General features: G+C 43.8%; 1 protein-coding gene across 1 annotated transcript in view; it reads right to left on the bottom strand.

Annotated features, from left to right (window-relative positions):
* LTK (leukocyte receptor tyrosine kinase) overlaps nt 1-16,503 on the bottom strand; it is a 678,246-nt gene that overhangs the window by 304,827 nt on the left and 356,916 nt on the right. Inside the window, exon 2 of the mRNA XM_078662014.1 lies at nt 13,748-13,864. Within this exon, the coding sequence (XP_078518140.1) occupies nt 13,748-13,864 (117 nt within the window). The remainder of the gene's footprint in view (nt 1-13,747; nt 13,865-16,503) is intronic.

Here is a 16,503-nt window from a genome sequence, read left to right as displayed (position 1 = left end):
CGGGAGGCGGACTGTTTACTCAGGTACGGAAGTTACTTACACGTTCTGCTGTTGGGTTGGATGAGAAGACAATGGTAGCCAATCAAGCTTGTCAATGGGCCAGAAATAACATTTATTCATTGGAAGACATTTGGTCCACCATGAAAGACTATGAGCCTTTGATGCAGCAACATGCTTTGTGGCACATGTCGACGACATTGATAGCGTTGTGGGAACAGGGATATGGTGGGGAGGCACCAGCGATTCTCCATGACATTAAGAATAATGCCTATAGGGCCAACACTGGAATAAAGGATGTGTTCCGTAGTCTGAGGTTCTTGTTAGAATATAGAAACGAGTTACCAGAAGCGGGAGAACCCCATTACCCTGGGGTACACCCGATGCGTGAAGTGCACCCTATATTTCACCCTGAGGTACCTGAGATAATAGACCCGACAACACAGGTTGTGACCCGAGCTCGTATTGACGCTCATTTCCAGGAACAGTGGGTGTATACGCCCTGGAAAAGGAGCGAGGTATTAGCTTAGAAGGCTCAGTTGCCTGACTCTAGGAAGAATCCGACAGCTTATTATAAGGAATTGACGGAGGATGCTTCCTAGACGGTCATGACTTTAGCAGATATTGAATTATTTTTTGGATTATTGGTCCCCGTAGATGTGTGGAGACAGGTGAAGGGTTCAGATCATACGGAAGAGCTGGGTGGTACTTGGGAAGAATTCAAAGATTGGGATAAGGAGCGCAAGCCAGGGGAGAAGCCGAAGGCTGAGATACTAGCGCTGCCAGGGCGTATAATAAAGTATATGCACTCACTCATCCCACCTAAAAAGGTAGATTGGGATAAGTTGATGGCCTGCAGACAAAAGAAGGATGAGGCCGTTTCAGATTTCTTCACTCGTTTTGAGGAGACGTTCATGGATTTTAGCGGTCAGGATATATCTCAAGATGGTGGGTTGCGACTTTTTGTTAACAGATTTGTAACGAATCTGTTGCCAGAAATATCAGCCCGATTGCAAGCGTCAGAGAGTACATGGACGACATCCTCCCCCTCTGGGATTTTGAGTATGGCCCAGTATTACGAGCATAGAGAGAATGAGAATAAGGACAGGCAAGAAAAGAAGGCAAAGGATTTGAAGACGAGAGTGTTATTGCAGCAAGTGGCGAAGGGACGGGGACGTGGAGCCCCGCCCATGGCGGCTGGTCGAGGAGGAAGTGGTTGCGGAAGGGGAGAGAAAAGAGAGCGTTTGGTACAGAACCAGTGTGCCAACTGCAAACAGGAGGGGCACTGGTGGAAAGACTGTCCACTGCTCCGGTCCGCTGCCGGACCTGGCAGAGGACGGGGCCGGGGAGACGCGAATAGGAATGGTAGACAGTCTGAGGAAGGCAGGAGACCAGGAGGGAATTACTTTGACGGGGGAAGGGACGGGCAACATTTTCAAAAGGAGGGTGACGATTGCAGAGATCGGCAGTACTACAACGATGCATATGCTATGGATGACTTGACAGGATTTTCTTATAACTAGGACAGCGTAGGGCAAAGCGCGGGACCTGTTTCTGTGGATGTTAATCAACGTGGGCCTTATGTAACGGCAGACTTATCGGGATCCCCTCAGAAATTTTTAGTGGATACAGGTGCTACGAAAAGTTCTGTGGCACGTTCCCAGGTCCCAGGGGCGGCTCTGTCTGGCAAGACTAACATTTCCGTGGGGTTTTCAGGTACCCCGGTGGTTAGCCCCATTTCTAAGCCTCTTGCACTTACGATTGGCCCTTTCACTGTTGACTCTCCCTTCCTTTTAACATCAAATTGTGGTGAGAATTTACTGGGTTTAGCTTTGTTGAAAAGATTAAATGCAACGATTTACTGTTCTCCTGACGGTGTGTATCTCACGTTGGGTCCTTCTGTCGCGCGTGCGCAACAGTGTTTCTCGAAAGATGAGCCCCTCCCAATTGAACTGGAGGGAGTTCTTGAGAGTCTGTGGGCTAGCAGTGATACTGATGTGGGGAAAATGGATATTGCCCCAGTGTCAATAAAGGTTAAGGTGGGAGCCAAGTTACCTCGGATACCGCAGTATAAAATATCTAGGGATGGAGAGAGGGCTCTGCTGCAAATAATACAGGACTTGATCCGGTCTGGGGTAGTAGAAGAAACAGATTCTAACAGTTGCAATAGTCCCATCCTTCCGATCCTTAAGAGACCCTCAGGTGATGCTGGCGAGGGTACACCTGATGTCTATCGCTTTGTGATTGATTTACGCCACATTAACAAGGTGGTTGAGCCTCAGTATCCGGTGGTCTCTGATATCACCACTATTTTGACTATGATACCTTCCACAGCTAAGTATTTTTCTGTACTGGACCTTAAGAATGCTTTCTTTAGTATCCCTGTGCATCCAGATGGCCGTTATCTCTTCGGATTCTCATTGGCTGGCCGTAGCTTTAGATTTTGTAGAATTCCCCAAGGTTATACGGAAAGTCCCAGTATTTATAGTCAAGCTCTGAAAGCACAGTTGGATGATTTGGAGCTCCCACAGGGGAATGTCTTGTTGCAATATGTGGATGATATTCTCATTGCCTCAGACACTAAGGAAGGATGCCGTGAGTCTACTGTTAAATTGTTTCACCATTTGGCCTGTAAGGGACACAAGGTGTCTCTTCCTAAATTCCAATACTGTCGACAGGAGGTTACCTACCTCGGTCATCTCCTATCGAATGAGGGGAGAAGGCTGACGCCGGAGCGCATCAAGGCGATAACTAACATGGCTGTACCTAACACGCAGTGAGAGGTGCGTGCATTTTTGGGCATAACATCGTACTGTCGCCAGTGGATACCTAATTATGCTTTACTAACAAAACCCCTTCTGTATCTGACTACTAAAGAAGTGCGCGAACCCCTACCTTGGACTCCAGCATGTCAGGAAGCGTTTGAGTCATTAAAAACTGCTTTATGTTCTGCACCTGTCTTGGCGGACACCCGATTACTGGAAGCCCTTTGTACTCTACGTGCACGAGGTGGAAGGTTGCGCGCTGTCTGTCCTAACTCAGAGTTTTGGTGGGAAACAGAGACATTGTGCTTACTTCTCTGCTATGCTTGACAACGTGGCAAGAGCATTGCCGAGCTGTCTAAGGGCTACAGCGGCTGCTGCGGTCTCGATAAGACAATCGGCAGGGCTCGTACTGGGTTCACCCCTCACAGTAATGGTACCACATGCCGTGGACATTTTGCTAAAAAGGACACAGACGCAGCATTTAACTAGTGCTCGTCTAACGGGTTATGAGATGACATTATTTGCACCACATGTAACGATAAAAAGATGTGCCACCCTGAACCCAGCCACGCTATTACCCCTCCCTTCAGATGAAAAAGACGATGAAGTTCATGATTGCTTGTTTCGGACAGAGGAGGAAACAAAAGGAAGAGTAGATTTGACAGATAAGCCCCTCGATGATCCTGATGGGGAGCTGTATGTTGATGGGTCCTCTTTTAAATTAGCAGATGGTACCACAACGGCAGCATACGCAGTCACGACTTTAAAAACAGTGGTGGAGACTTCTAGAGTCCCGTAAAGGGGATATGTAAATTATTAGATCCAGTATGGAGTAATAAGAACATTTCCAGGGTGGCGACACATTTGGTACAGCAGTGCATGGTTTGCTTAAGACATAATCCTGGGAAGGGAACACCCGTCCCTGTAGGTAATTTTGCACCTCCATCTTACCCCTTTGAAGTGATACAGATGGACTACATTGAAATGGAAAGAGTGAACAACCTTAAGTATGTCCTTGTGGTGGTATGCTCATTTAGTAGGTGGGTGGAGGCTTTTCCAACAAAGGATTGTACAGCCATATCGACAGCTAAGATGCTGATCAAGGAGTATTTCAATAGGTATGGCTTGCCTAGGGTGATCTGGAGCGACAACGGCACGTCCTTCAATGCTGAATTGATGAAACAGATCTGTAAGGGATTACAAATCTCTCAAAAATTCCATGCAGCCCAACATCCACAGGCTGCGGGTTTGGTTGAAAGATTTAACGGTACATTGAAACTCAAAATGGCCAAGATACAGGAGAGTACAGGGCTGCGTTGGCCAGACGCGCTTCCCCTTGCCTTGCTTTCCACAAGAGTAACAGTGAATTCTAAGACAGGAGTTTCCCCCCATGAAGTTATATTTGGCAGGCCCGCCAATGTGTGGGGTGTTCCTAGACCCAAATGTTTCTCAGAGATTGAATACCCTTTGTTGACAGATTATCTGTATGCTTTGACTAAAGATCTTCGTTCTATTCATCAGCAGGTAGCAGACACCCTGAAGCCGTTGCCTGAGGGGCCCGGCCATGGTATAAACCCAGGGGACTGGGTCCTCGTGAAGCGGTATCAGCGGAAGTCCTGTTTGGAGCCTAGGTGGTCCGAGCCCAAGTTGGTGCTCCTTACCACCCGCACCGCACTTCGAGTGGAGGGTCGGAAGGCGTGGACCCATGCCTCTCATGTGAAGAAGGTCCCCCTCCCGCTACCTTATGATGCCTGGGTGAGAGGTGGCGTTGCAGATCACGAGACCGAAATAGTTCCTCGATATATTCCTTTCTCTGATGCTTTACTAACCGAGGAGGAACAGAGTGAGAACGAACGGAGGCCAGCCCTGAGTACAAGTAGCGAGGCTTCTTTTGGTCCCAGTGCACAAACAACGGAAGCCACCTCTTTTGAAAGTGATTCCCCAATTTTGTTCACAGATCCTGAAGTGCGAGGGAGCACTCGCTATAACTTGCGGCCCAGGAAAGAGAGTGAAAGAACTGAGCACTGGAAGAAGGGCTGAGGTAGGGATTAGGAGTGGACTATATTGAACAGGTTAGCCTAGTGATAGGGATGGACTGCTGAAAGAGCCCTGTTGCACTATTGAGACACTGCTGAACGGGACGCTAGAGTTGTGTGTGGGCCCAGGTTCAGTGCTCCTGAGTTGCTGCAGTTGTGCGACTTCGTCGAGGGATTAGGGTTTGCGAGACTGAAAGCCTGCCTATGAGGCTTTAACGGACATAGGGAGAAGAGCCCTTTTGAAGGGTGAAGCACCCCTCTGGCCGGTTTTGGAGTGTCTGGAACATTTTAGAAGTGCCCCTTAGTGTTTGGAACTCTTAGGATATCCCTTGGTTTGTTCATTAGGTGAAATGTATCCCTTTGGCCGTCCTATCCCCGAAGAGGAACAGCCTTTTGCTGCTCCTCGCAGATCAGAACCAGATTCACCATGGCATGCCATGCCTCGCAAAGGAAAAATTGTGGTTATTGTGGTGTTCATTAACATATTCTTGATAAAACACTTGGAATATTGTTCTTCCTAGACGAAGCTTACCCTGTCCACAAACTGGTTCCTACTCCCTCTCCCTTGCCAGAACATAATATGATTACTGTTGATTATGGTGAACAATGCATGAGGAAGGGCTATCGTGATAATGTTTTCATTAAAACTTTACATCATGCTCATGCTGTGTATAATGTGACAGATTGCTGGGTCTGTGGGTTGTTTCCTTCTGCTGCATATAAGAAGGACAGGTTACTGGCACTTCAATTGACTCCTGTGAATAGCTGTGTGGGCTGGTATACTCTGATTGGGATGGTAAAGTTCTTTCAGCAGCCTGATTCTCTGACTCCCCGGCTCCCTGGCACTGGGTCGACACTGACAATGCGAGTACGCCCTTTGCCCCCTTCATCCCTTGGACGGTTATTAACTGACGGATGTTTTGACCAAACATTCTTAGAAACGTGATCAAAGAAGGTAGAACGATTTGGGATGCCTAACGACACTGACAAAGTGAGGGAAAGCTTCCTGCAGTTGAACTCTTCTCTATCATACAGACACCCTCCTGCAGCAAACAGTAGTGGTCATTCTTTGGTACCCTTAGCGACGGTGGGGCCTTCACCTTACTTTTGTATCCAGGGTAGAGGTCCGATTAAAGTGGGCGACAGCCTTTGCAATGTGACTGCCTCGATTCGCCTGCCCCTCAGTCCTTCAATGGTTACTCCCCCGAATATCTATTTTGTATGTGGAAATAATGGGTATTTGTGGTTGCCTGAGGGTTGGGGTGGAACATGTTAATTAGCGTACTTACTTCCACCTGTTTATGTGGCACCTTCAGATTATCATAAAACACACCGGAGGTTTGCCATCATGCAAGGACTGCACAAAAGGAGGGACCTTCAGGTGGAGGACGTCGATCAGACTGACACTTCTGGGCAGCAATTCACAGATTTCTCGAAGGGTTTATTACCATTCTGGGGTCCTATCTTTAACAGTAGAGCCATTAGACGTCTGTCGAGGGTGATGGAAAAGGTGGTGACTACGGAGGCTGATATTGCAGCCAATATGTCTCTTGAGATGCAGGCTATGAGATTATTTACGATCCAGAACAGGATGGTGCTTGACGTCATCCTTGCAAATAGGGGTGGAGCTTGTCGCGTCATCTGGACCTCTTGCTGTGTGTATATCCCTGACTCCGCCCCGACAGTTAATTTAGCTGTACAGAAACTCCATAGGTTTAGCGGCCGAACTCCATCAGGACACCGGCACCTGGTCCTTACAGACATGGTTATGGGGTACTTTCTCTTCCTGGGGTTGGAAAATATTGATGGGTTTAGTGGGGATAGTTGGTGTCCTTTTGACATGTTGCCTTTGCGTGTATTGCCTTCCTCCTTGCTGCTCTATGTGTGCCAGTAACATACGAGTTTCTAAACGACGGACAAAACAATATCCTGTTTCCAATGATCTTGAACTTAATGATCCCCGCTGGCTGATGCTTATTGATGATGATGTTCTTGATTAGCACGTTATACTGGCCCTTAGACTTGATGTAAAGGTTCTCCTTTTGGCTAATAAAGGTATCACTTATGTTAGCCACACTTGCTAAAAGGAGGGTCTGATAGGTTTCAGTTTTCCATGCCCCGCCCACTTACATTTTATGCTTATAAGTTAGCAGAGTGTGTCTAACAACTGATATATTCCGTTTATATTCTAATGTTAGTTATTCATTTATGCGTGTGACATTATTACAGTTATTCTTAGCTTAGCCTGTGTGCCACCATTTTGAAGCATTTCCCTTTCTGTGCGAGTTGCATTTGCTCATTCCCCCTCCCGTAGGAATAGGAATATTCCACATGTCAGCAGTTTTAGCCTCTCGGCCCACTGTGACTGAAACTACTAGCGAAACCCCTTATCACGCTGTTCTCATGTGCTGGAGATGCTATGGCCTGGTTCCGTGTCCTTGGAGTCAGATAAGGGAATGTTGCAATCCCAGGTGCAGATGCCCCCTGTATGAGACCATTGTTCACCATCTCAGGGGTCCAGTACTTTTCCATAATGGGCGTGCCTTATTCTGCTTCTTGTATTATAATGTGTTACTGTAATGATATGAGTCAGTCCTTCTCGGTGCACTCTTAGGGGTGAGGTCGAACAGGGCCCTCTCATATGGGAGTTTGTGGCCTAATAAACCTATTTGTTTATTCTTCTCCACTGTCCGGCTGACTTATTATTGGGTAACTATAGGTGAGTGCCGTAAGTCACTCGGGTGGATTTGAGCCACGCTTATCATCTCCAAAGATGCTGCCCCGGCGGATACCGTTGATAAGAAGGTAGAAGGTGCAATCAAAAGGTTTTATTAAGTGGGTAACATTGATATCAAAGCTGGGGCTTATGCATCCTTTATAGTCCGATCCTTGCTTAGGGATTTTCATTTATTGTCAGAAGAACTGTACTACGATATAGTCTGTAATCCTGGCTAGCCATAATGGAACAACAGGTCAGATTTTCATCTGACATTTCTTTCAAAAGTCTGCACATTTACAGCTGCATTAGACTTAGCAATAAGAACAATACGCTACATCTGTATAAGGTTGTCGAAAGCAGCCAACTACTGGAAAGGTCTCCTCAGTCATCCCAAATTCAGTGGTCCTGTTTATTTGGATTTCAGCTTGAGGAAATAGTGAAGAAGTCTGCAGAGGACTATAATTGTGGTGCCTCTAATTTGCCCTCCATCTAGGAGTCGGGGTTGGTTTCCGTAGATCCTTCAGACCTCCTCTCCAAGAAAAATCTACTCAGTCATCCCAAGGTAGGGGGTCATGACTATGTAGAGAAGCTGTGAGAAAGGCTCCTCAACATTTACAGCAGCTGGAAGAGTTCAGTTTCAAAATCCCTGGGTCCTCCAGACCATCAGGTTCAGGTACAAGATCACTTTTCTAAGTTGTCCAGAATCTTTGTTTCTCGAGACTCCTATGCCTTTTTGACCTGCTTGGCTGCAGGGTCTGCCAAAAGGTGTTCATGATGTAATTAACAAGGGCAGGTTCATTTCAGTCCATAAGGAGGAAAGAGGGTCTGGGTGCTACTCAATTATGTTTCTTTTTCTAAAACAGTTTGAAAACAGACATTCAAGATAATAGCCCTGCAGACAATTCTACAACTGATACCTCCAGAAGAGTTCCTTGGATCTTCAAGATGCATATCTGCATTCTCCCATGCATCTTCAGTCAAAGAGGTTTTGTGTGATAGGCTGGTTTTTGGTAGGGCTTCTACCCCATGGTTATTTACCAAAGTATTGGCTCCACTCATGGATATCCTGTATAAAAGAAGGTTATCAGTCTTCCTTACCTGTATGATTGGCTATTTTGTGTATCTTCTTTTTTGAAAGCATCAGAATTGTCAAGCAGGTGTGGAAAATTTTGAAAGCTTATTGATTTCTTCAAAAGCAGCACAAATCACACTTGATTCCGATCCAGAATCATCAGTACATTGGGACACTTTTCAAAACAGATCTGGCATAGTCTTTCTTTCCCGTCAGAAACAGATTAAGTTAATGGCTTGTTTTAGGACACTATTAGGCCATCCAAATAATCAGCCAGGCATTGGCTAAGAGGTCAGGAGGACATGGCAGTAGCCTTTCTGCTTATTTCTTGGCCCGTCTTCACCTTCTTCCCTTGGTGAAAAATTAGATTGCTCACTGGGGCTCGGAAGACTAAGGGTTGATGGTTCCAACTACTCCTCTCATTTGACAAGCTGTCCAAGGGCAGATTATTCCTGCTCCCCATGCCAGGGGTCTATACCTGGCTCTGCCTCCCCCAATTATCATAAAAATGGATGCCAGTGGAGCACAGAGACTGTGGGGGACCTTTTCAAGTAGATCTTTCTGTCCAGGCCAATGGGATAGCAGGGGAGATCAGAAGCTCTTTTAACTTGTAGAAGTTAGCAACAGTTTTCATGGCTTTGACCTAATTTGTTTGGTAGATTAAGGGTCAGCTAGTCCATATTCAACCCTACAATCAGGTGAATCTGGCTAATTTCAACCATCTAGAGGGAACAGGGGTATGAGTTCTAACCTTCTGACGGGCTATTGGACGCAGGCGAATCACCTATCTGTTTCAGCGATATATCATAGGGAGGACAGAGAATGGACTTCAGGGCCTTGGCCTCCCTTTACCGTTGCCTCATCTGGTTAGGTCCATTCCAAAAAAGATCAGTGCACCCTAGTTGTATCTACTGCTCCCCAATTTCTACTCCTTTCCTCCATCCCTATGAACATGGAGAAAATATCAAATGTCCCTTCATTGACCAAGGAGCCTCCTTTATGCCTTTCCCTATTCCACGTCCATGGCAGGAGTCTGCGGAAGGCATGGAATAATCAGGCAAAGGTCCTTCTCCTGGCCCACCCTTGGCCCAGGAGACCATGGTTCCCCTCCTTCAACAGATGGCAGCTCAACCTCCCTGAATCTTTCCAATACTGCCATCTCCTCTCAGATCTCCATTCCTGTCAACCAGGTCCCTTCAGCAACGATTGCTAGGGTCTGAAAATCTGGATTGATTTCTCTGGGATATCTTCCTGAGGTGTCCCTGTCTGGCCAATGGCCCATGAGTCAAATCACTTTAAAAGTTTGCTCCAGACAAACAGAAATTCAGTTTTAATATGAATCTAGGCAGCTTCAACCCTCAGAGTGTGAGCTGGCTAAGGTGTTAGATTTTTTTAGAGATGGTTTTATCTTGGGTTCTTGGTACCTCTACTATTAGAATTTTGTGGGCAGCTCTAAGAGTGGTTAGAGGTTCTGATCTCTTTCAGCTTGATTTCCTAGCTCTTTTACGACATTTTTCCTTAAGACGCCTAGTAGTGCATTATCCAGTTCCAGCCTGGAGACTTCTAGTTGTTCTACGGAGCCTCAAGGAGGATCCATTTGAAAGTCTCAAATCTACTGTTTTAAAATGTTTTACCTTAAAGGTTATCTTCTTGTTGCTGTTTCCTCAAGTCGTAGACGGGGTGATATTGAGGCATTACTGTCTCACACTGCATTTATCAGATTCTTTTTTGACAAAAGTTGTCCTTAGGCCATGACCATCTATTCTTCCAAAGGTGGTTTTCACCCTCCATATTGCTCAGGCTCTACTTCTACCTGCCCTCTTTCCTAATCCTTCTTTGTTTGAGAAGATCCTTTGGTATTCTCTGAACCTATGTAGAGCTTATTTTTATTGTTCCTTTTGTTTTTGTTACTTTGGGACTTGCCATTAAAGGTCATCACCTCTTTATGACTACTTTGAGCTTCTGGATCATATAAACTATTCAATTTTCCTATAAGGAAGGTAGCAGGTGATCTTCCTGTTCAGGATCAAGGTTAACCTATGAGAAGTATTTCTTCATCCTGGGTTGCTTTCCAAGGTGGTGCTATTAGCGATATTTGCACTGCAGCCACATAGGCCTCTCCCAATTTCTTTATTTTCAAATTACTGGTTACAAATGGGCAAGGTTGTTGCTAATTCTTATAGTTCTATAGCTTTTAGTTGATTACAATAAATGTGTGGTTGTATTCAAGGCAAAACAAATCAGTGTGCTGCATTTGTGGTCTTCAATTTGCTCTATGCTTTTATTTGGTGGTCAAAAAAATACTTTTGTTTGGATATTTCCTGAAGAAGTAAGGTCTAGGATAAGAATGATGGATTTGGAGGTAATGCTCAAACTAGCTTTACATTAAAAGGGGTGTACCAGGAGGAGCCAGGTTGGCACCCTTCTCCTATATGATTGTTCAGGAGGATTAATTTAAAGTTTTGCCTTCAAATAAGTAAATTCTGTGCAAGTATGGGACAGCACCACATGAAGAATAGCCTGGGATGAGGAGGACTAGGACACGGGATAAGTAAGTTAATCAAACATTTATTGTTTTTAGTTGCAGCCAGTGTTGTTGTTGCTAAACAGAAGTGTGTCAGACAGAAATGTTTAATGGCTTTTATGATTCTAAACCCTACACTTTCCTTTACAGGCTTCCTGGAAGTTGAGTTTAATTGCACGCTTGGATCCTGTACTGGGTTCAATAAAACTTAATTGGTTCATAGCATTTCAGATGTTTGTTCTCTATAAACCATCTTAACTCCAGCTTTATTTATTTAATGTGGCACAGACCAAAGGGTGATGGGGGAGGAAAGCAGCCTGGGTGTCACCGCAACAAATATTTTCAATTACAGTGCACACCCTGCTCCAGGTCATCATGGACTCCCATAAATCATTGCTCTCAGGATTGTTAGTCTAATGAGTTCAATGGAAGCAAACCAAGACAACAAGTCACAGAATGCATGAAGTTGCCGCATAAAGTTCTGGGGCTTGAAACATGGCCCGTGATGACATGGGGTGCAGGGATCAATTTTGCAATAATGTGGCCATATACGTGTGATTGTTTCCAATTCTGAAGGTCACATCATCAGAAAAATAATGGCACGTTGGAGCCAGCATAAATACACACTACTCCAGTGGACAATCTTTTAAGTAAGGGGTGTCCAACACAACTCGTGGGCTGTCAAATCTAATGCTTCATTGTTTGCTCTTCGTTGCAGTTGGTGGGCACCGGTACTCATTTTTGGGGATTGGGACTGTTTTTTAATCATCAAACTTTGATCCAGAGCAAGAGAGAGAAAGGCAGGACAAAAAGAAAAAGAGCAAGTAAAAGAAATATGGGAAAACAGTGTCAAAGGGAGAAAGCAAAGGTCAAAAAGAAACTCTAAGGGTAAGCAAAAGAGACATGAAGCCATGTGTGGTGGACTAAAGAGGCATGAGGTGGATTTAAGAATAGGCATTCTTTATATTCAGCAATCCTGACATAAGGTGGCCACCTAACTCAATGTTATACTGGATGCTTTTTCCAGTTCTGGGCTTTCATGTCATAGCTTAGTGCATTCTGGTGGTTGTAGTTTGGTTTGCTTTAATTGAACGAACTAGACTAACACATCTGGAAGCAATTTATTGTAGGTTCAAATCACAGAAATGGAAGCAGTGTCTCTGATGACCACTGTACACTGACATTCAGTACTGTAGGCAGCAGGCTCCTAAGAAGAAATGCACTTCCAGTTCTAGAGGCCATAACCCTGAAGAATAAAAGCACTTATGGGATACCTTTGAAATGGGATGCCGTGATGAACAATCATTTAAATCAGTGGTGTTTAGAATAGGTCCAGGATTGCCCGATCCATGCCAGAGTTTCAGGATAATCAGACCATGAAAGCTTTGATTAAGCTTCATTGTATGAAACTTTGTCTTCAGTGGATAACCATGAAAATCTGGAATGGATCTGGTGCTCCTGCAGATGAAAACTTCTAATTTAAATCAAATTTTTTTAAAATAGGTACACTAAAGTACATAAGAGAAAGAGATACGCTACATTAGAGGTGTTTAGTATATGTCCAAGACCACTGGATCCATGCCAGATGTTCAGGATAATCTCGCTTTGTAAATTCTTTCATAAAGATTCATTATAAGTAGCTTTATCATCTGGTAATGTCCTGAAAATCTAGCATGGATTTATCGCTACAGCAGGTGGACATCCTATGTTTACAACACAAATTGCAGGATGAGAAGCTCACAGTTGTAAACACGTGTATAAGGGAGGAATGGCGATTAAGGGGCATATACCAGAATATAATTCCATTTGGAAATTCCCAGTATTCAAGTTCAATTGTCAGTGGCTAACATCGCACACCAGGAAAAAGCTATAAAAAGTCACCTATTCCACCACATAAAGATTTTTCTTAAACTCCTCAAACTTTTTTGCACTACATGAACTTTGCAAAGGGAATAAAACCCTGAAAAACATATTTAATGAGAGAATTCCCCTGCAGAAATGGGTTTTATGGGCAAAGGCAAAATTGCACGAAGTAGACAAACTGCAAAGTGCGAAAGTTACCCACTTGTCCCAATTCCGCAAGGGAGTGTTCACCCTGAATATCGAACCCACAATATCGTTGGGGCAGAACATCAAGGGCAAACTATTGAAAATAAATATCGACAGGTAAGTGAGTCTAGATTTTCTATACCTAACTCCACATATTTGTACCTTCATGGTACATCTGTCTTCAAGGTGCGAGTTAGCAATATGAAATTTAGACTTCCGTATATGCATTTACCTTTCAACACTTTGTTCCTCGATATTCTGTCTTCGATATCTTCTACCATGATATTGTCGGTGTCGATATTCAGGAGTACAACCCTGCATGGGAATTATATTTTTCTAAACTACATGCAAACTCAGCTATCTCATTTGAAGTTCACTATCCATTCCTAGAGAGGGAAAAATATTTTTTAGGCTGTTACAAATAACAGTACGATGTATCCTCGCATCGAATGTCTGCACGTGTTTCTTCTTGTTTTATGTAGGGAAGTGTTATTTTTTTGCTTTTTCCCTTCTTTTCTTGTTTAGATTGACTTTAAATTTTTTATCCACTTCTTGATAGCTGAATACTGGGGAACTGCTTCTTACCTGCACTGGAAAAATGATTGTCTTGTACTCCAATGGCAGTGGGGGAGGAGTCCGTCGGACGAGGGTCCAATGATGTGGCATCTTTTTTTGTTTCAATCCCAAAGCCATAAACAGCGACTATGAAAAAAACCAAGAAAATAAATCAAGGACAATGAATTGCAAAGTGTTTCAATCCCACATCGGGGTAGTAAGCGATATATATATATATATATATATATATATATATATATATATATATATATATATATGCAACGTCAATTTCAATTGTAAAGCAGTCGACTATTGTGGGACAGAAATGATGACAAAAACACAGGGAAAAGAGTTGCAATTAAGAAATCCCAAGGCCAAAGATTACAATAAACCACCAGAGGTATGGAGGTCATGGTGAAATAATACCAGCCAGTTAACAAGAGCCTTTGTTTTTCCTAGAATCCAAAGACCCGCATTTGAAGGTCCTGGGTGATATTACTCTGGCCGGTAACCAAACTTACCAGCTGAATCCTTATTGCCAGTTACGTGGGAACACTACACTTCAGAGTTCTTCAGAAAAAAACAGATGAAATGTGCATAGGGAAAAATGCTTTACATGATAGAAAAATGTGGACATTGGTGCACAAACATTGCTTTCTGTGGTTATTGCTCTGTGAAAAATTTGGAATACTGCAGTAATACTTTCAACAGATCGCAAAGGTGCACCACTTAGCAGAATGACACAACAGACACCTTACAAAATGATCAAGTCTGTGTCCATAATTTTCTTGAGATATTCTTCTTTTATTCAAAATGTATCAAAATCACTCATAATTGGAAAAACAGCTGACGCGTTTCGTCCAGACAGATGGACTTCTTCAGGGCATAAAAGAATTATAGGTCACTCCTGAGGGGTATCAGCGTCAGGGTGTCCGTAATGTGTGATAACCTCGAACACAAAGGCAGGAGTACGGTTCAATAAGAGTTCATGTGGCCGTAGTGTATAATTCCTTTAATAAGGGGCAGAAGTATGATTCAACAGAAGCTTTCCTGTGATCGTAGTATATGAATCCTTTAATTAGGGGCAAGGTCAGCCAGCCATATGATAATGCTGGAAAGAATTGATCCAGCAATCTCACCACATTGAGGAGCGCCGGAAGTGCAAGGGGTAATCATGTGGTCTCGCTTGAATATGGCATGGACCCGATCCGAAGAAACCTCCTGCGGCGTAACGATGGTAGTGTGTCATTCTGCTGATTGGTGCACCTTTACGATCTGTTGAAATTGTTAAAATCCTGTATTGGATTGCACCGTGGCAGTGGATGCATACACAGTGTGCACACTCAATCAGTGGGAGATTACCACTTTATGTATATCAACCAGGGATAGCGGGTCATGTGCTAGTCCTTTTGCAGGGTGCACTGTCAAAGCTTGTTTTACTGCAGTAATACTGTTGTTGCTGTTTTATCAGATAATCTAAAGATAAAGTACCTATGCAGGACCGGGGGCAGTGTTGTCCTCAAGAACATATGAGGAAATGTGCCCACCATAGATTAGATTAACAGCAAATCAAATAACATAATCAATTAAATAAGCCTTCTTGAGACAAGATATACGTTGGAAACCATGGAGGTTTATTACATTATTAAAGTTCATTACAGAAGGCAAAATATGTTTAGTTTTAAAAAGCCAGTCGAAATTCATATTAAATCTCATATAGGGAAATAGCATAATGCTCAAATTACTTTTAGGAAGGCAGCATGACCTAAGCTTAGGGTCTCCCTCAAAAGAATTTTAATTTCATTTAAGGTAAGAGCATGTACTGAATCGATGTGAATCAGGAAAGCACCAATGGCTCACCTCCAAAATTGAAAATCCATAGTAAAAATCACACAGTCAGCATGAAGTGGGCAAAATATTACAAAGGATCGGCACATCACAATACAGAATAAAGTGCATCAATACCTAACGCCACCCTAAAACCATCCGATAAATAAATAATATTTAGTCCCATTGTGCACTAATGTCACCGGATGTGACAGTACAAATCTAGTTACACATAATCCAGTAATAGATGTATTAAATGTATAGGCCCACCGAATTCGGGCAGAACAGAGGAAAACTATCTCATCTCTGGAGTACACAAAGTACAACATTTTCATTGCTAAATAGTAAGTAGGGTTACAAAACGTGTTACACTCAATAACATTCCAGTGCACGTCTTGCTGAGTATGGAGTCAGTGAGAAATGTCAGTGAGAAATTAAACTTAGTCGAATTTCAAACACAAGCTGGAGTCTGGGTCCAGTTTGGCCAACACAAGGTCTTATTTACAAGCCCCTGGCGCCGCCGGTGCGTCACTTTTAATATGGGAAGAAGTGACGTACCAGCGGCTTGTAAATAAGCCCCACAGTTCTGTAAAGTGGAACTAATTTGTTTTGGTTGAAAATCATTCCTATCATTAAAATAGCCTATGTTTATTAATTAAAAATCTGCTCTAATAACAGCACACCTCAGAATTACCGTACCCGCAGCACTGATGTCCAGCACAGCAGGTAAAGAGGCCCAGGGTGTTCCATGCAGGGAATCCCCTCCAGCCTCATGCAGCCTCTGGACCTAAGACCTGATTGTGGTGCTTTCAATGGCACATTTTGATGCGCATCATAAGTCACTGTATTATCAGCTGCAGTCAGCAGAACCTCAGAGCCAATGCACTCCACCGTATTGACGGCTCAGGCATAGGAAGTCTGAGCCAAAAGTCCCTGAGGTCGCAGGAATAAAAGCAAAT

The sequence above is a fragment of the Lissotriton helveticus genome, chromosome 9 (genome assembly GCF_964261635.1).
Source record: "Lissotriton helveticus chromosome 9, aLisHel1.1, whole genome shotgun sequence".
NCBI lineage: Eukaryota > Metazoa > Chordata > Amphibia > Caudata > Salamandridae > Lissotriton > Lissotriton helveticus.
The sequence above is the reverse complement of the archived record's forward strand: the minus strand, read 5'-3'. Positions and strand labels throughout refer to the sequence as shown.